The following is a 21184-nucleotide window of genomic DNA, read 5'->3' on the forward strand; positions in this document are numbered from 1 at the left end:
TAAGGCAATAAATGAAACAAACTATGACACTACTACTAAGGGCCTGTTTGGTTCCAATAAGTCACCTGACTTATAAGTCACGCTTGTTTGGTTGTCATCTGACTTATAAGTCATCTGAGCACACTTTTCCACCTTGTTTTTTAATGTAAAAGTGATGGAACCCATGTAAAAGGGGTGACTTATAAGTTTTAAGTTGGGGTGGAGCAACTTATGACTTATAAGTTGGGGTGACTTATAAGTTGGGTCCGTTTGGCAAAATAAGTCACTTTTTGCACTTTTGGACTTATAAGTTGATGACTTATTTGGAACCAAACAAAGCCTAAGATACTTTGTACTATGAAGGTATGACACTAGTCTAAGTTTTCCCCCACTATGACCAGCCTAAAAAAAGCTATATACCCACCGCAGCAAATCTGGATCGTTGCAAGCAATATCGAACGAACGGTTCATACGATGCCATGTCACGGATCCGCGGCACCCACGAATCCACCAATCAGCGGTGACCTCTCTCCCACTATAAACCCAGCACCGTGCTCCGTCTTTCCCCAATTCCATATCCGCCACCCACCTTCCCCTGCACACAACTCTCCACCGTAGCCCCCAATCCCCACCCATCTTCCCGGAGCAGCGATGGCCCCCAAGGCGGAGAAGAAGCCGGCGGCGAAGAAGCCCGCGGAGGAGGAGCCCGCGGCGGAGAAGGCCGAGAAGACCCCTGCCGGGAAGAAGCCCAAGGCCGAGAAGCGGCTGCCGGCGGGCAAGAAGACCGCCTCCAAGGAGGGCGGCGGCGAGAAGAGGGGCCGGAAGAAGGGCAAGAAGAGCGTGGAGACCTACAAGATCTACATCTTCAAGGTGCTGAAGCAGGTGCACCCCGACATCGGCATCTCCTCCAAGGCCATGTCCATCATGAACTCCTTCATCAACGACATCTTCGAGAAGCTCGCCGGCGAGGCCGCCAAGCTCGCCCGCTACAACAAGAAGCCCACCATCACCTCCCGGGAGATCCAGACCTCCGTCCGCCTCGTCCTCCCCGGGGAGCTCGCCAAGCACGCCGTCTCCGAGGGCACCAAGGCCGTCACCAAGTTCACCTCCTCTTAGATTCCGTTGCCTGTATCTAGTACCAGATGTGGTTGTTCACTTCGGTTATCGCCAAGTAGAAGTAGTGCTAGTGCTGGATGGGAGTTGCTGAATGCTTACCGATGCTTCGTTCGCTGTAAGAACAGAATTATGAACCTTACGGTGCCGCTTTTGCAAGCTGAGATTTAGCAGCGTCGCTTATGATCTGACTGTTGTTTGCTTTTCTGCTCTTCTGAACCGAACTGTGCCACTGGACTGAACATCTGTATTGTTAATGGTAGGTTTCAGTTCTCTGAAACTTATTGGATTGGTTGCAACAATTCAGGTTATGAGTTTATGAGTACCGCTGTGTTCATGTCAAGGTAATGATGAACAACATCAACGCCATGATTTTGCCTTGCTCGTGCTTTTGGTTTGTAACGCTAGAAGTTAGCATTGCTTTTCAATTAGTATCATCATCTAGCCAGCATGTTTGCAGCACCTTGTTGACACTATTAAAATGTCAAGTTTGACAGTTGCTGTAATTTGCAGCATCAGTATCATCCAGAAGTTGGTTCCTATAAGCAAATTTGGTTATCTCTAGTACCCTTGCTGTTTATCGAACATAAGTTACAATTCTGAATTTTATGGACTGTTAGTGAATCCATTCAAGCAATGGTCTGCTACCTGTAGTTGTTGACCTGGCGTGCCGGTATCATGGACTAGTTCTAATTTTTTATCTAGCGACTGTTCTGCTTGTAGGGTTTGGACTTCAAATGGAATGTGAAATATCCGCACAGAACTGAATAATTCAGAAGTTTGTGACCTGAGACGGCAGTATTATGTACAGTTCTGCATCTGGGATAGCAGTAACGAACTAATCTGTGCACCTCCATCATCACTTCAGAAGTACTGGCACGCCTGTTTAACCGCGGCAATTGTTATAGCCACATTAAAAGAAATTGCGCATTTTTTTAATGATAATCGTGCTAAAATTTCATATCCATGATAAACAATTAAGTATGGGTAGCAAGATATGCACAGTTCATTTTAGATAGTTCAATTTGGTTATGCATCTGTCCATTGGCTAACAATTGTTCGGTGAACATAGATCATCATAGACACTCCTGGAGAAAAAAAAAATATTGTACTCTCTATTAAGTTTCGTAGAAATTGCATTACTGCTTTTGCAGCAAATATGAAGTTCAAGTGGAGTCTATAACACTGAATTAAGGAATATGCAAGTGATCTTTTTTACATATGAATATTGAGGTGGCATGGTGGAGTCAGGGAGGGGAGAGTATATAGCATAAAAGATAAATCTATCAGTATTAGGACAAGGGTTCTAAAAACTATCTATTTTTAAAATTCGACGAAGACTACCACAAACTTGGTTTCCCGTTTCAAAAAACACTGATGAGGTAGTGGACACGACTGGGGAAACTGTATCGAACAATTAAGTTTGACTGTTTTTATAACCGGTGGGACCCACATGTCAGCCTCACTAAAATCCGCAATGAAGAGGAATCCCACGCTCCCAGCCACCTCTCCCTCTTCCTCCCGACAAAGTGCTGCCAACCACCTTACGCGCTCACGCTTGTTGCATCCGGCCTCATGGTCAACCGCGCCCGCCGCCCGTTAAGTATGAGGTGGCTCCGCTCTCGCAGAGCCATGTCCACTACCTCTAAGTTTGCAGTTCATGCAACACAATAAATGTCTGTTCGAGGTGGAGGCGCGCTGGGAGCGGCCGGGCGCATCGTTCGATAGCGTTCGTGAAAACCCAATTACTGCCGACCTGCTTGCTTGTGGACCCTGTGCTTGCGGAGGCTTGGGCTCTTGATCCGTCCAAGACCATTGTGGGGTTGCCGAGCTCATCCAAGCTGGGATGGTCGAGTTTGAGCGCACGGTCCGTCAACAAGTCGGTGAGAGGTGATGCAAGGTGGAGGAAGAAATGCGTCTGCACGGCGAGCGCGACACCGCGACCGATGAGGGACGCCATGACACCATCCTCAAGCGGTGTGGCGGCGACGATGACGGCTCAGACAAAGCCGACTACGACGACATGGACGATGATGGCGGTGCGAGGTCATCGTTTGCTACTTGGCCTAGTAATTTAGATGACGATACCGTTGACCCCTCGGTCACCGTCCACTGGTCTTATCTGCGCAGTCATCGGTTTTTTTTTTTGCGAAAGCAGTCATCGGCTTGACTGGGAAATTAAGGTCACGTAAGCAAGAAAAACATATAGAAATGTATCTTATACAGTGACTATGTACAATACCGAGAGCATGTGTAGTGACCGTATTTAAAGTATAGTGAAATCCAATGACCAAAGTCAAACGCCGACTCAAGTTTAAGTATACTATGGATAAATTTTGCTCCTATCGCAAACCACAAGAACACAGTCTGAATTCTGGCGTAAAACTGGAAAAGGGAGAAATGCAGCGTCACATATCCCAGCTTCCGCCCGTGCTCCATCACACCACTCATCAGAGAACCGAAGAACACCTAAAAAAAAAGAGAACCAAAGAGGGGTCTACGCAGCCCACAGTTCCACCACGCCCGAGCCAATCAGAATCGAGAAACCAGCGCGCCACGGATCGCTCCCCCACGATCCGCGTGACTCATCTGAAACTAAATCCTCACCACCCATTTCCCGCAGATCCAACGCTCGGAACTCCTCCCCCCTCCCAAAGCACACCGCGCCCAGAAACGCGAAATTTTCCCCAGACTCGCGCCCACCGGCCGCCTCCCGCTCCTTAAAACCACCGGATCCCCTCCCCGTCTTCCTCATCCTCTTCCCAGCCCCCAAGCAGTTCCCCTCCTCAACCCCCGAGAGTCCGCCGCGCCCACCAGCCAGCCCCGATGGCCCGCACGAAGCAGACGGCGAGGAAGTCCACCGGCGGCAAGGCGCCGCGGAAGCAGCTGGCGACCAAGGCGGCGCGCAAGTCGGCCCCGGCCACCGGCGGCGTGAAGAAGCCGCACCGCTTCCGCCCCGGCACCGTCGCGCTCCGGGAGATCCGCAAGTACCAGAAGAGCACCGAGCTGCTCATCCGCAAGCTGCCCTTCCAGCGCCTGGTGCGGGAGATCGCGCAGGACTTCAAGACCGACCTCCGCTTCCAGAGCTCCGCCGTGTCCGCGCTCCAGGAGGCCGCCGAGGCCTACCTCGTGGGGCTGTTCGAGGACACCAACCTCTGCGCCATCCACGCCAAGCGCGTCACCATCATGCCCAAGGACATCCAGCTCGCCCGCCGCATCCGTGGCGAGAGGGCCTAGGTTGCCTCGTAGTTGTCTGATCTGGAGACTGGTGTAGAGATGTTAGCTTCGTCTCGTTAGCATGTGTCTGATCTTGCATCGTGGTAGGAAGATCCCTCGTTCGTGCCAGTATGGCTGTGTTATGTTCTAGTGTGTACTGTCTGATGTTACCCTCTTGTTGCCATCAGCAATGTGAAAGTTGGCTCTCAGATCTTAACTTTGTGCTTCGTGATGCGCTTTGCTGTTTCCGGGCCTCAGATCTTAATTTCATGCTTCGTGATTCAAACCTGAAATATCAACGAATGGGGTTTCTTAGCTTTATCCATGGCGTTGATTGGTATTTCCTGGATTTTAAGCCTGAAGCCCCAATGAAGTGGCGCTTTGTTCCTCCAGTTTTCAGTTTGTTCCCTCTCATGTTTAGTGTGTGCTTTGGAACGAATCTTGTATACTTTGAACGCTAGTGCACCGATCTAAATTATTTGATCTTGTTACTGAAACATCTGAATTGTCTAAAATCTGTCCCAGGTTAGTGTACTGTTAGTTTTTTTTGTTGAAGTTGAGTACTGTTAGTTTGAACCATTGCATTTGCTGTATCTACCACAATCATTCAATTCATTGATGGCTTAGTGCCTTGGTCAGTAGCTGTACTGGGCAGCTTCTTATTGATATTACTTGCTTGTTGCATTTGTACTGAGATCATCTTTAACCTATGAGTGACATGGCAACTTGGCAAAGCAAGGCCTGCCAATTTGTATGCTTATGTCATCTAATCTTTGGAAGTCCCTATTTCCCTTTCCTGAACTAGCAAAAGTAAGATTACGGCTTCATTTTCTTGACTATAAAGCAGTGTGATTGACATATTTTTAACCACTTCTGACGCTAGTCTTACGACACTATTATGCGTTGACTAAACTAATAGCCATTCAAATCAGCCCTCTATACAAGTCCTTCCAAATCTATATATTTTGTATCATTTCAGAACCAAAAAGGAAACATTATGTAATAGGATGTACTAGTACTATATATTTGCATCATTTCAGAACCAAAAAGGTGTGATGCTAGTTTTCGTTTTGTTAGCAAGCATTTGTTCGGGATTGTAGTACATAGCAGCTGCTGCATCATCTATGGCTGACGGGCGATGGCTACTGGAGTACCTACCTAGCAAACATTAGCTCAACTGTCGGCGTTGTGCTTCTTATTGCTCCAAGGTTTTCTGTTTCTGTTCTCTCATCTCTTCAATGCAACTTCGCTGTGAAAACCACATTATCCAGAGCTCTGCCGTCTACGCGCTGTAGGAGGGGGCCGAGGCCTACCTCGGCCTAGTTGCTTGCAGTTTCCTGGTTTCGGATATGAAGGTGTAGAGATGTGCTAGTTTCTTCTCGTTAGCCTGTGGGCTCTGGTAGTAATGTTCATCGTTTGTGCTGTGATGCAGTATCTAATGTTACTATTTTATTGCCATCATCAGTGGGACTTGGGAAGTGGCCAATCTGAGCTTAAACCACTGCCCCTTTTTACGATTTCAGCAAACGGTGTGGTTTATCCGACTGGTTAGATCTCTTGCTGAAAAAGTTTTCAAAACTGCTCCGGTTTCAGCTTCAGTGATGTCTTGGTTATGTCAATTTTCCGCACTTTGTTTGCTGGAATTGGTGCATTGTATCTGACGAGCATGACGTTTAAATTCTCCAGCTCAGTTTAATTGTCACACTCCTAGCTAGCTCTAGCAGCGTGACAAGGGCATAAGCTGTAGAGGGGATCGAGAAGAGCATGGCAGAGAGCAACAGAGATGCAGGCTAAGAAGTTCAGTCGCTAACTGACGAAACTGAAGAAGTACATGTCGAGCGAGGGAAGCGAGGAAAGGAGGGAATCCTGAGTTCGTCTGATCGCCACAACTTGGTGGTTCAAGACCAGCGCCTAGTCGCAGTACATCGTTGCTGGGATTGGAAACGTAGAAGAGAAGCTGCTCGCCGAGATCAAGTTCTTGGCGGACCGTTTCGACGCGCTCGATTTGGTAGTACTCCCTCCGTTCGGAATTACTTGTCTTGAAAATGAATGTATCTAGAACTAAAATACGTCTAGATACATCCATTTCCGCGACAAGTAATTCCGAACAGAGGAAGTACAACAGAAGATCAGCAATCTCTTCATCAAGTGGGAAGGCCGAGCATAGCAAGTGGAACAGTTCAAGGATCACTTCCACCGCCTTCACCTAAGCCGGATTAGCTACTCCCTCCGTTCCAAATTACTCGTAGCAGAAATGAATGTATTTGAAACTAAAATACATTTAGATACATCCATGCATGCGACAAGTAATTTAGAACGAAGGGAGTAGCAGTTATCGGTTACTTGCAGGGGTTTGTTATTGTTAGAAGGGATAGGGAGGGATGATTGACGTAATGTGTCATGTATTATTGAGCCTTTAGAGCAACTCCAACGAGGCGACGTATTTCGTCCATCACATCCGTTTGGGTTGGCGCGGACAAAAAAGGAGGCCCAACGCACCGACCCAAACCCAAATCGAGTCCGCTTCGCGTCTGCGCCGACGCATTTGCGGTCCTAAATGCATCGGCGTGGACGCGGAACGGACGCCACGCAGGCCTTCTTGGTGTTCGTTGCGTCCCACCTGGCGGTCGTCCAACTACCCGCTGCCTACTTGGTCAGCTTAATTTATGACCTCGGACCCACGCGTCAGTGACGGCGGTCGTCCTTTTTTAAGCCGACCGTGCGGCGGGGCCGTCCTCACCCGCTTCCAGCCAGCTCCCGTCCCCATCTAGCCACACTCGCCCCCTCGTCGCCGGCAAACCCTAGCCACCCCAGCCACCACAGATGGGGCTCTTCTCCGGCGCTGGCAGCAGCAAGGCCGAGGGCAAGTCGTTCGCCATTCCTTCTCCCCTGGAGTTTCTCCCGCCTTCGCCGTCGCCAGCTTTCTGGCCGAGGCAGCGCGTCAACATGTCGGTGCTGAAGGAAATATGCCCTAGAGGCAATAATAAAGTTATTATTTTATTTCCTTATATCATGATAAATGTTTATTGTTCATGCTAGAATTGTATTATCCGGAAACATAATACTTGTGTGAATACATAGACAAACTAAACGTCACTAGTATGCCTCTACTTGACTAGCTCGTTAATCAAAGATGGTTATGTTTCCTAACCATAGATATGTGTTGTCATTTGATTAACGGGATCACATTATTAGGAGAATGATGTGATTGACATGACCCATTCCATTAGCTTAGCACCCGATCGTTTAGTACGTTGCTATTGCTTTCTTCATGACTTATACATGTTCCTATGACTATGAGATTATGCAACTCCCGTTTGCCGAAGGAACACTTTGTGTGCTACCAAACGTCACAACGTAACTGGGTGATTATAAAGGAGCTCTACAGGTGTCTCCAAAGGTAAATGTTGGGTTGGCGTATTTCGAGATTAGGATTTGTCACTCCGATTGTCGGAGAGGTATCTCTGGGCCCTCTCGGTAATGCACATCACATAAGCCTTGCAAGCATTGCAACTAATGAGTTAGTTGCGAGATGATGTATTAAGAAACGAGTAAAGAGACTTGCCGGTAACGAGATTGAACTAGGTATTGAGATACCGACGATCGAATCTCGGGCAAGTAACATACCGATGACAAAGGGAACAACGTATGTTGTTATGCGGTCTGACCGATAAAGATCTTCGTAGAATATGTGGGAGCTAATATGAGCATCCAGGTTCTGCTATTGGTTATTGACCGGAGACGTGTCTCGGTCATGTCTACATTGTTCTCGAACCCGTAGGGTCCGCACGCTTAAGGTTTCGATGACAGTTATATTATGAGTTTATGAGTTTTGATGTACCGAAGTTAGTTCGGAGTCCCGGATGTGATCACGAACATGATGAGGAGTCTCGAAATGGTCGAGACATAAAGATTGATATATTGAACGGCTATATTCGGACACCGGAAGTGTTCCGGGTGATTTCAGAAAAAACCGGAGTGCCGGAGGGTAACCGGAACCCCCCCGGGAGAACTAATGGGCCTTATGGGCCAGGGTGGGCCGCGTGCCCCCTCCCCCTCTGGTCCGAATTGGACTAGGAGAGGGGGGCGGCGCCCCCCTTTCCTTCTCCCTCTCCCCCTTCCTTTCCCCCTTCTAGTAGTAGGAAAGAGGGGAGTCCTACTCCTACTAGGAGGAGGACTCCTCCTCCTTGGCGCGCCCTAGGGCCAGCCGGCCTCCCCCCTTGCTCCTTTATATACGGGGGAAGGGGGCACCCCTAGACACACAAGTTGATCCTCGTGATCGTTTTCTTAGCCGTGTGCGGTGCCCCCTTCCACCATACTCCTCGATAATATTGTAGCGGTGCTTAGGCGAAGCCCTGCGACAGTAGAACATCAAGATCATCACCACGCCGTCGTGATGACGGAACTCTTCCCCGACACTTTGCTGGATCGGAGTCCGGGGATCGTCATCGAGCTGAACGTGTGCTAAAACTCGGAGGTGCGTAGTTTCGGTGCTTGATCGGTCGGGCCGTGAAGACGTACGACTACATCAACCGTGTTGTCATAACGCTTCTGCTGTCGGTCTACGAGGGTACGTAGATCACACTCTCCCCTCTCGTTGCTATGCATCACCATGATCTTGCGTGTGCGTAGGAAAATTTTGAAATTACTACGTTCCCCAACAGTGGCATCCGAGCCTAGGTTTTATGCGTTGATGTTTTGGACGAGTAGAACACAAGTGAGTTGTGGGCGATATAAGTCATACTGCTTACCACCATGTCATACTTTGGTTCGGCGGTATTGTTGGATGAAGCGGCCCGGACCGACATTACGCGTACACTTACGCGAGACTGGTTCTACCGACGTGCTTTGCACACAGGTGGCTGGCGGGTGTCAGTTTCTCCAACTTTAGTTGAACCGAGTGTGGCTACGCCCGGTCCTTGCGAAGGTTAAAACAACACCAACTTGACAAACTATCATTGTGGTTTTGATGCGTAGGTAAGAACGGTTCTTGCTAAGCCCGTAGCAGCCAGGTAAAACTTGCAACAACAAAGTAGAGGACGTCTAACTTGTTTTTGCAGGGCATGTTGTGATGTGATATGGTCAAGACATGATGCTAAATTTTATTGTATGAGATGATCATGTTTTGTAACTGAGTTATCGGCAACTGGCAGGAGCCATATGCTTGTCGCTTTATTGTATGCAATGCAATTGCGCTGTAATACTTTACTTTATCACTAAGCGGTAGCGATAGTCGTGTAAGCATAAGATTGGCGAGACGACAACGATGGTACGATGGTGATCAAGGTGTCGCACCGGTGATGATGGTGATCATGACGGTGCTTCGAAGATGGAGATCACAAGCACAAGATGATGATGGCCATATCATATCACTTATATTGATTGCATGTGATGTTTATATTTTATGCATCTTATCTTGCTTTGATTGACGGTAGCATTTTAAGATGATCTCTCACTAATTATCAAGAAGTGTTCTCCCTGAGTATGCACCGTTGTGAAAGTTCTTCGTGCTGAGACACCACGTGATGATTGGGTGTGATAGGCTCTACGTTCAAATACAACGGGTGCAAAACAGTTGCACACGCGGAATACTCAGGTTATACTTGACGAGCCAAGCATATACAGATATGGCCTCGGAACATGGAGACCGAAAGGTCGAGCGTGAATCATATAGTAGATATGATCAACATAGTTATGTTCACCAATGAAACTACTCCATCTCACGTGATGATCGGACATGGTTTAGTTGATTTGGATCACGTGATCACTTAGAGGATTAGAGGGATGTCTATCTAAGTGGGAGTTCTTTAGTAATATGATTAATTGAACTTAAATTTATCATGAACTTAGTACCTGATAGTATCTCGCTTGTTTATGTTTGATTGTAGATAGATGGCCTGTGCTGTTGTTCCATTGAATTTTAATGCGTTCCTTGAGAAAGCAAAGTTGAAAGATGATGGTAGCAATTACACGGACTGTGTCCGTAACTTGAGGATTATCCTCATTGCTGCACAGAAGAATTACGTCCTGGAAGCACCGCTGGGTGCCAGGCCTGCTGCTGGAGCAACACCCGATGTTATGAACGTCTGGCAGAGCAAAGCTGATGACTACTCGATAGTTCAGTGTGCCATGCTTTACAGCTTAGAATCGGGGCTTCAATGACGTTTTGAACGTCATGGAGCATATGAGATGTTGCAGGAGTTGAAGTTAATATTTCAAGCAAATGCCCGGATTGAGAGATATGAAGTCTCCAATAAGTTCTATAGCTGCAAGATGGAGGAGAATAGTTCTGTCAGTGAGCATATACTCAAAATGTCTAGGTATAATAATCACTTGATTCAATTGGGAGTTAATCTTCCAAATGATTGCGTCATTGACAGAATTCTCCAATCACTGCCACCTAGCTACAAGAGCTTCGTGATGAACTATAATATGCAAGGGATGAATAAGACTATTCCCGAGCTCTTCGCAATGCTGAAAGCTGCGGAGGTAGAAATCAAGAAGGAGCATCAAGTGTTGATGGTCAACAAGACCACTAGTTTCAAGAAAAAAGGGCAAAGGGAAGAAGAAGGGGAACTTCAAAAAGAACAGCAAGCAAGTTGCTGCTCAAGAGAAGAAACCCAAATCTGGACCTAAGCCTGAAACTGAATGCTTCTACTGCAAGCGGACTGGTCACTAGAAGCGAAACTGCCCCAAGTATTTGGCGGATAAGAAGGATGGCATGGTGAACAAAGGTATATGCGATATACATGTTATTGATGTGTACCTTACTAATGCTCGCAGTAGCACCTGGGTATTTGATACTGGTTCTGTTGCTAACATTTGCAACTCGAAACAGGGACTACGGATTAAGCGAAGATTGGCTAAGGACGAGGTGACGATGCGCGTGGGAAATGGTTCCAAAGTCGATGTGATCGCGGTCGACACGCTACCTCTACATCTACCTTCGGAATTAGTATTAGACGTAAATAATTGTTATTTGGTGCCAGCATTGAGCATGAACATTATATCTAGATCTTGTTTGATGCGAGACAGTTATTCATTTAAATCAGAGAATAATGGTTGTTCTATTTATATGAGTAAAATCTTTTATGGTCATGCACCCATGAAGAATGGTCTATTCTTATTAAATCTCGATAGTAGTGACACACATATTCATACAAAAGATGCAGAGTTGATAATGATAGTGCAACTTATTTATGGCACTGCCGTTTAGGTCATATCGGTATAAAGTGCATGAAGAAACTCCATACCGATGGACTTTTGGAACCACTTGATTATGAATCACTTGGTATTTGCGAACCGTGCCTTATGGGTAAGATGACAAAAACACCGTTCTCCGGTACTATGGAGAGAGCAACAGATTTGTTGGAAATCATACATACAGATGTATGTGGTCCGATGAATGTTGAGGCTCGTGGCGGATATCGTTATTTTCTCACCTTCACAGATGACTTAAGCAGATATGGGTATATCTACTTAATGAAACATAAGTCTGAAACATTTGAAAAGTTCAAAGAATTTCAGAGTGAATTTGAAAATCATCGTAACAAGAAAATAAAATTCCTACGATCTGATCGTGGAGGAGAATATTTGAGTTACGAGTTTGGTGTACATTTGAAACAATGCGGAATAGTTTCACAACTCACGCCACCCGGAACACCAAAGCGTAATGGTGTGTCCAAACGTCGTAATCGTATTTTACTTGATATGGTGCGATCTATGATGTCTCTTACTGATTTACCGCTATCGTTTTGGGGTTATGCTCTAGAGACGGCCGCATTCACGTTAAATAGGGCACCATCAAAATTCGTTGAGACGACGCCTTATGAACTGTGGTTTGCCAAGAAACCAAAGTTGTCGTTTCTGAAAGTTTGGGGCTGCGATGCTTATGTGAAAAAGCTTCAACCTGATAAGCTCGAACCCAAATCGGAGAAAAGTGTCTTCATAGGATATCCAAAGGAAACTATTGGATACACCTTCTATCACAGATCCGAAGGCAAGACTTTTGTTGCTAAATTCAGAAACTTTCTAGAGAAGGAGTTTCTCTCGAAAGAAGTGAGTGGGAGGAAAGTAGAACTTGATGAGGTAACTGTACCTGCTCCCTTATTGGAAAGTAGTACATCACAGAAACCAGTTTCTGTGACACCTACACCAATTGGTGAGGAAGCTAATGATGATGATCATGAAACTTCAGAACAAGATACTACTGAACCTCGTAGATCAAACAGAGTAAGATCCGCACCAGAGTGGTACGGTAATCCTGTTCTGGAAGTCATGCTACTAGATCATGATGAACCTACGAACTATGAAGAAGTGATGGTGAGCCCAGATTCTGCAAAATGGCTTGAAGCCATGAAATCCGAGATGGGATCCATGTATGAGAACAAAGTGTGGACTTTGGTTGACTTGCCCAATGATCGGCAAGCAATTGAAAATAAATGGATCTTCAAGAAGAAGATTGACACTGACGGTAATTTTACTGTCTACAAAGCTCGACTTGTCGCAAAAGGTTTTCGACAAGTTCAAGGGATTGACTACGACGAGACCTTCTCACCCGTAGAGATGCTTAAGTCTGTCCGAATCATGTTAGCAATTGCCGCATTTTATGATTATGAAATTTGGCAGATGGATGTCAAAACTGCATTCCTGAATGGACTTCTGGAAGAAGAGTTGTATATGATGCAGCCGGAAGGTTTTGTCGATCCAAAGGGAGCTAACAAAGTGTGCAAGCTCCAGCGATCCATTTATGGACTGGTGCAAGTCTCTCGGAGTTGGAATAAACGCTTTGATAGTGTGATCAAAGAATTTGGTTTTGTACAGACTTTTGGAGAAGCCTGTATTTACAAGAAAGTGAGTGGGAGCTCTGTAGCATTTCTGATATTATATGTAGATGACATATTACTAATCGGAAATGATATAGAATTTCTGGATAGCATAAAGGGATACTTGAATAAGAGTTTTTCAATGAAAGACCTCAGTGAAGCTGCTTACATATTGGGCATTAAGATCTATAGAGATAGATCAAGACGCTTAATTGGACTTTCACAAAGCACATACCTTGACAAAGTTTTGAAGAAGTTCAAAATGGATCAAGAAAAGAAAGGATTCTTGCCTGTGTTACAAGGTGTGAAATTGAGTAAGACTCAATGCCCGACCAATACAGAAGATAGAGAGAAAATGAAAGATGTTCCCTATGCTTCAGCCATAGGCTCTATCATGTATGCACTGCTGTGTACCAGACCTGATGTGTGTCTTGCTATAAGTCTAGCAGGGAGGTACCAAAGTAATACAGGAGTGGATCACTGGACAACGGTCAAGAACATCCTGAAATACCTGAAAAAGGACTAAGGATATGTTTCTCATATATGGAGGTGACAAAGAGCTCATCGTAAATGGTTACGTTGATGCAAGCTTTGACACTGATCCGGACGATTCTAAATCGCAAACCGGATACTTGTTTACATTAAACGGTGGACCTATCAGTTGGTGCAGTTCTAAACAAAGCGTTGTGGCGGGATCTACATGTGAAGCGGAGTACATAGCTGCTTCGGAAGCAGCAAACGAAGGAGTCTGGATGAAGGAGTTCATATCCGATCTAGGTGTCATACCTAGTGCATTGGGTCCAATGAAAATCTTTTGTGACAATACTGGTGCAATTGCCTTGGCAAAGGTATCCAGATTTCACAAGAGAACCAAGCACATCAAGAGACGCTTCAATTCCATCCGGGATCTAGTCCAGGTGGGAGACATAGAGATTTGCAAGATACATACGGATCTGAATGTAGCAGACCCATTGACTAAGCCTCTTCCACGAGCAAAACATGATCAACACCAAAGCTCCATGGGTGTTAGAATCATTACTGTGTAATCTAGATTATTAACTCTAGTGCAAGTGGGAGATTGAAGGAAATATGCCCTAGAGGCAATAATAAAGTTATTATTTTATTTCCTTATATCATGATAAATGTTTATTGTTCATGCTAGAATTGTATTATCCGGAAACATAATACTTGTGTGAATACATAGACAAACTAAACGTCACTAGTATGCCTCTACTTGACTGGCTCGTTAATCAAAGATGGTTATGTTTCCTAACCATAGACATGTGTTGTCATTTGATTAACGGGATCACATTATTAGGAGAATGATGTGATTGACATGACCCATTCCATTAGCTTAGCACCCGATCATTTAGTATGTTGCTATTGCTTTCTTCATGACTTATACATGTTCCTATGACTATGAGATTATGCAACTCCCGTTTGCCGGAGGAACACTTTGTGTGCTACCAAACGTCACAACATAACTGGGTGATTATAAAGGAGCTCTACATGTGTCTCCAAAGGTAAATGTTGGGTTGGCGTATTTCGAGATTAGGATTTGTCACTCCGATTGTCCGAGAGGTATCTCTGGGCCCTCTCGGTAATGCACATCACATAAGCCTTGCAAGCATTGCAACTAATGAGTTAGTTGCGAGATGATGTATTAAGAAACGAGTAAAGAGACTTGCCGGTAACGAGATTGAACTAGGTATTGAGATACTGACGATCGAATCTCGGGCAAGTAACATACCGATGACAAAGGGAACAACGTATGTTGTTATGCGGTCTGACCGATAAAGATCTTCGTAGAATATGTGGGAGCCAATATGAGCATCCAGGTTCCACTATTGGTTATTGACCGGAGACGTGTCTCGGTCATGTCTACATTGTTCTCGAACCCGTAGGGTCCGCACGCTTAAGGTTTCGATGACAGTTATATTATGAGTTTATGAGTTTTGATGTACCGAAGTTAGTTCGGAGTCCCGGATGTGACCACGGACATGACGAGGAGTCTCAAAATGGTCGAGACATAAAGATTGATATATTGGACGGCTATATTCGGACACCGGAAGTGTTCCGGGTGATTTCGGAGAAAACCGGAGTGCCAGAGGGTTACCGGACCCCCCGGGAGAAGTAATGGGCCTTATGGGCCCTAGTAGAGAGAGAGAGGGGCGGCCAGGGTGGTCCGCGCCCCCCTCCCCCTTTGGTCCGAATTGGACTAGGAGAGGGGGGGCGGCGGCCCCTTTTCCTTCTCCCTCTCCCCCTTCCTTTCCCCCTCCTAGTAGGAGTAGGAAAGAGGGGAGTCCTACTCCTACTAGGAGGGGGACTCCTCCTTGGCACGCCCTAGGGCCGGCCGGCCTCCCCCCTTGCTCCTTTATATACGGGGGCAGGGGGCACCCCTAGACACACAAGTTGATCCTCGTGATCATTTTCTTAGCCGTGTGCGGTGCCCCCTTCCACCATACTCCTCGATAATATTGTAGCGGTGCTTAGGCGAAGCCCTGCGATGGTAGAACATCAAGATCGTCACCACGCCATCGTCCTGACGGAACTCCTCCCTGACACTTTGCTGGATCAGAGTCCGGGGATCGTCATCGAGCTGAACGTGTGCTAAAACTCGGAGGTGCCGTAGTTTCGTTGCTTGATCGGTCGGGCCGTGAAGACGTACGACTACATCAACCGCGTTGTCATAACGCCTCCGCTGTCGGTCTACGAGGGTACGTAGATCACACTCTCCCCTCTCGTTGCTATGCATCACCATGATCTTGCGTGTGTGTAGGAAAATTTTGAAATTACTACGTTCCCCAACAGGTGCACCAGGCGGAGTGGCACTGGCAGAACCGCGTGCCTCTCCCGTACCCCGATGCCACCCTGCCGCATGACTGTCACCTGGATCCGGAGAGGATCCCAGTGCCGGCGGTGCCGCGGTCGGCTAGGGCGCACACGGAGGAGGTGCGATGCCGGCGGGTGCTCCTGATGTCGGAGCAGCGCCGCGACCCCGCCTACACCTCCGACTCGCCCAACTGGGCGCGTTGGTTCGCTTTCGAGCACGAGGAGGCGAGGCGACGCGGCGTCCGCGAAGTCGACCGCACTGTGCCACCGTCCCCGCTCGTCGTCCGCGAGGAGAACCAGGCGGCGGAGGCCGCCTACCAGGCTGCCCTTGCGGTGGTCAACCGGGAGAGCGAGGAGGACGAGTGGCGCAGGTCGGCGGCGACCGAGGAAGAGGAGACGACGTACGAGGCGGCCGTGGCCCTTTCCGTGGCGGGTGACTGCGTCCTGCCGCCGGTGACCCCGCCGTCCCCTGTGAAAGCCGTGCAGGAGCCGGAGCTGTCCCCCATCGAGCGCTACTCCTGAACGGGAGTAGTGCACGAGCGGGTCAGCACGCCACCGGTCTGGATGGGGACGACGCCGGCGCAGGAGGCGGCGTACCTCGGGCACTGGCGCCGATGATGGCTGGCCGAGGAGCGCTGCCATGGCGAGTACCTCGAGATGCTCGAGCGCGACGCTGAGGACAAGCAGCGCGAGGTCGAGGAGGAGGCTTGCCAGGCCGCGGCGGCACAGGCGGCGGCACAGCCCGTGCCTGACATGAACGCCCTTAGAACACGGCGTTCCCCTGAGCCGGCCCGGTGCCGACGCTCATCGACCTCACGGTCCCCGAGGATGACGACGCCGCCGCCTAGGGCAGCGCGCCGCCTCGCAGTTTAGTTTGTTTTTATTTTTCTTAAATGCAAATGTGGACGCGTGGATTCTTGCCAGCCTTCGTGGCCGGCTTTAATGTTTAATTAATGTTGTTATTATTTTAAACATGCATGCATTCTTTCTTTTTTTCTAGCGCCGTCAAAATGGGTCGGGCCACCGTTGGGCGCACGCGCCAACCCAAACGTGGAAGCGGACGTTCGTGTCCGCCTGGCCAACCCAAACGGATAAAAAGTAGACAAAATTGTCGCCCGTCTGGGTCGGCCCGTTGGAGTTTCTCTTAGGGCGAGTATATATTGAGTACAAGGCTTGGAGGGCAAGACGCCTCTTAGAGATAAAGATGGAAACAATTTCTATCTAATCTCGGATAATTTTAACTACCAAATATATCTTTGACACTCCCGCAGTCGTAGCACGGTAGCGTTGCGAACAACAGGAGCGTCACAGATGGTCAGAATGGAGAGAATAGTGTTGGGGATCGTCGCAGAAATCTAAAATTTTCTACGCATCACCAAGATCAATCTATGGAGTAATCTAGAAACGAGAGGAAGGAGAGTGCATCTACATACCCTTGTATATCGCTAAGCGGAAGCGTTGCAAGAATGCGGATGAAGGAGTCGTACTCGCAGCGATTCAGATCGCAGTTGATTCCGATCTAGCGCCGAATGGACGGCGCCTCTGCGTTCAACACACGTACAGCCCGGAGACGTCTCCTCCTTCTTGATCCAGCAAGGGGATAGGAGAAGTTGAGGGAGAACTCCAGCAGCACGACGGCATGGTGGCAATTGAGCTCGTGGTTCTCCAGCAGGGCTTCGCCAAGCACTATGGAGGAGGAGGAGGTGTAGGAGGAGGGAGGGCTGCCCCAGGGAAGAGGTGCGGCTGCCCTCTCTCTCCCTCACTATATATAGGGGGAAGGGAGGAGGGGGTGGCGCCCTAGGGTTCCCTAGGGGAGGGGCGGCGGCCACATGGGAAACCCTAGATGGGTTTGGGCGCCCCCATCCCCTAGGAAACTTGCCCCGCAAGCCGGGAGGGGCGGCTGCCCTAGGGGTGGCGCCCCCACCTCTCCTGGTTACGTGAGATGGGGTGGGAGGGGCGCTCAGCCCCTTAGTGGGCTGATGTGCCCTCTCCCCTTGGCCCATAAGGCCCCCCAACACTTGCCGGGGCCTCCGAAACCCCTTTCGGACACGCTGGTCATCACCTGGTACCCCCGGAACAATTCCGGACTCCAATACCCTTCGTCCAATATACCGATCTTCACCTCCGGACCATTCCGGAGCTCCTCGTCATGTCCGGGATCTCATCCGGGACTCCGAACAACCTTCGGTAACCACATACTATTTCCCATAACAACTCTAGCGTCACTGAACCTTAAGTGTGTAGACCCTACGGGTTCGGGAACCATGCATACATGACCGAGACAACTCTTCGGCCAATAACCAACAGCAGGATCTGGATACCCATGTTGGCTCCAACATGTTCCACGATGATCTCATCGGATGAACCACGATGTCGAGGATTCAATCAACCCCGTATACAATTCCCTTTGTCCAGCGGTATTGTACTTGCCCGAGATTCGATCGTCGGTATCCAATACCTTGTTCAATCTCGTTACCGGCAAGTCTCTTTACTTGTTCCGTAACACATCATCCCGTGATCAACTCCTTGGTCACATTGTGCATATTATGATGATGTCCTACCGAGTGGGCCCAGAGATACCTCTCCGTTTACACGGAGTGACAAATCCCAGTCTCGATTCGTGCCAACCCAACAGACACTTTCGGAGATACCTGTAGTGTACCTTTATAGCCACCCAGTTACGTTGTGACGTTTGGCACACCCAAGGCACTCCTACGGTATCCGGGAGTTGCACAATCTCATGGTCTAAGGAAATGATACTTGACATTAGAAAAGCTTTAGCAAACGAACTACACGATCTTGTGCTAGGCTTAGGATTGGGTCTTGTCCATCACATCATTCTCCTAATGATGTGATCCCGTTATCAACGACATCCAATGTCCATGGTCAGGAAACCGTAACCATCTTATTGATCAACGAGCTAGTCAACTAGAGGCTTACTAGGGACATGGTGTTGTCTAAGTATCCACACATGTATCTGAGTTTCCTATCAATACAATTCTAGCATGGATAATAAACGATTATCATGAACAATGAAATATATACAATAATAACTAATTTATTATTGCCTCTAGGGCATATTTCCAACAGTCTCCCACTTGCACTAGAGTCAATAATCTAGTTCAGATCGCCATGTGATTAACACTCACAGGTCACATCGCCATGTGACCAACATCCAAGAGTCTACTAGACTCAATGATCTAGTTCACATCACTATGTGATAAACACTCAAAGAGTTCTGGGTTTGATCATGTTATGCTTGTGAGAGAGGTTGTAGTCAACGGGTCTTGCCATATTCAGATCCCTATGTATTTCGCAAAACTTTATATCGTAGATGCTGCTACCACGTTCCACTTGGAGCTATTCCAAATTGTTGCTCCATTATACGTATCCGGTATCTCTACTCAGAGCTATCCGGATAGGTGTTAAGCTTGCATCGATGTAACTCTTTACGTCGAACTCTTTATCACCTCCATAACCGAGAAACATTTCCTTATTCCTCTAAGGATAATTTTTGACCGCTATCCGGTGATCTACTCCTAGATCACCTTTGTACCCTCTTGCCAGACATGTGGCAAGGCACACATCAGGTGCGGTACTTCAGCATGGCATACCGTATAGAGCATATGACAAGAGCATAGGGGACGACCTTCGTCCTTCCTCCTTCTTCTGCCGTGGTTAAGCTTTGAGTCTTACTCAACTTCACACCTTACAACTCAGGTAAGAACCCCTTCTTTGACTGATCTATTTTGAACTCCTTCAAAAACATGTCAAGGTGTGCGTTCTTTGAAAGTATCATCAGGCGTCTTGATCTATATCTATAGATCTTGATGCCCAATTTGTAAGCAGCTTTATCCAGGTCTTCCTTTGAAAAACACTCTTCAAACAACCGTTTATGCTTTCCAGAAATTCTACATTATTTCGAATCAGCAATATGTCATCCACATATACTTATCAGAAATGTTGTAGTGCTCCCACTCACTTTCTTGTAAATACAAGTTTCTAGCAAACATTGTATAAAACCTAAAAGCTTTGATCACTCCATCAAAACATATATTCCGATTCCGAGATGCTTGCTCTAGTCCATAGAAGGATTGCTGGAGCCAGCATACCTTTTAGCATCCTTAGGATCGACAAAACCTTTTATTGTATCACATACAACTTTTCTTATGAAAACTTGGTAAGAAAACTTGTTTTGACATCCATCTGTAAGATTTCATGATCAAAAAATACAACTAATGCTAACATGATTCCGACGGACTTAAGCATCGCTACGGGTGAGAAATTCTCATCGTAGTCAACTCCTTGAACTTGTGAAAAGACTCTTTCCCACAAGTCGAGCTTTATAGACGGTAACATTACCGCCCACGTCCGTCTTCTTCTTAAAGATCCATTTATCTCAATGGCTTGCCGATCAACGGGCAAGTTCACCAAAGTCCATACTTTGTTCTGATACATGGATCCTATCTCGGATTTCATGGCTTCTAACAATTTGTCGGAATACGGGCCCACCATCGCTTCTCCATAGTTCGTAGGTTCATTGTTGTCCAACAACATGATATCTAAGACAGGATTACCGTACCACTCATGAGTAGTACATATCCTTGTCGACCTATGAGGTTCGATAGCAACTTGATCCGAAGCTTCATGATCACTATCATTAACTTCCTATTCAACAGACGTAGGCGCCACAGAAAACATCTTTCTGTGTTGCATCACTCTCTGGTTGAAGTAAAGGTTCGACAACCTCATCAAGTTCTATCTTCCTCCCACTCAATTCTTTCGAGAGAAACTCCTTCTCGAGAAAGGACCCGTTCTTAGCAACAAACAATTTGCCCTCGGATCTGAGATAGAAGGTATACCCAACTGTCACCCTTGGGTATCCTATGAAGATGTGTTTGTCCGCTTTGGGTTCGAGCTTCTCCGGCTGAAGCCCTAAGCATCGCATCCCCAAACATTAAGAAACGACAACTTTGGTTTCTTGCCAAACCAATGTTCATATGACGTCGTCTCAACGGACTTAGATGGTATCCTATCTAAAGTGAATGCAGCTGTCTCTAACGCATAACCTCAAAATGAAAATGGTAGATTGGTAAGAGACATCATAGATCGCACCATATCTCATAGGGTTCGATTACGATGCTCGGACACACCATTACCTTGTGGTGTTCCAGGTGGCTTGAACTGTGAAACAATTCCACAATGTCTTAAGTGATTGC

At 47.3% G+C, this 21184-nt stretch overlaps 2 protein-coding genes across 2 annotated transcripts; both read left to right on the top strand.

Annotated features, from left to right (window-relative positions):
• The first annotated feature begins 549 nt into the window (after window positions 1-549).
• On the top strand, window positions 550-1656 carry LOC125552699 (histone H2B.1-like). Its single transcript, XM_048716350.2, has one exon. The coding sequence runs from the start codon at window positions 631-633 to the stop codon at window positions 1093-1095; it is 465 nt and encodes a 154-aa protein (XP_048572307.1). The 5' UTR covers window positions 550-630; the 3' UTR covers window positions 1096-1656.
• A 2170-nt stretch (window positions 1657-3826) lies between these two features.
• Window positions 3827-4525, top strand: LOC125552709 (histone H3.2). Its single transcript, XM_048716382.2, has one exon. The coding sequence runs from the start codon at window positions 3919-3921 to the stop codon at window positions 4327-4329; it is 411 nt and encodes a 136-aa protein (XP_048572339.1). The 5' UTR covers window positions 3827-3918; the 3' UTR covers window positions 4330-4525.
• Window positions 4526-21184: the final 16659 nt, after the last annotated feature.

This window comes from Triticum urartu, chromosome 4A (assembly GCF_056163025.1).
Source record: "Triticum urartu cultivar PI428250 chromosome 4A, HENAU_Tu73, whole genome shotgun sequence".
NCBI classification, from domain to species: Eukaryota; Viridiplantae; Streptophyta; class Magnoliopsida; order Poales; family Poaceae; genus Triticum; species Triticum urartu.

Excerpts from the sequence above, each read along its gene's own strand:
- LOC125552699 (XM_048716350.2), top strand. The coding sequence starts at position 631 with ATGGCCCCCAAGGCGGAGAAGAAGCCGGCGGCGAAGAAGCCCGCGGAG.
- LOC125552709 (XM_048716382.2), top strand. The coding sequence starts at position 3,919 with ATGGCCCGCACGAAGCAGACGGCGAGGAAGTCCACCGGCGGCAAGGCG.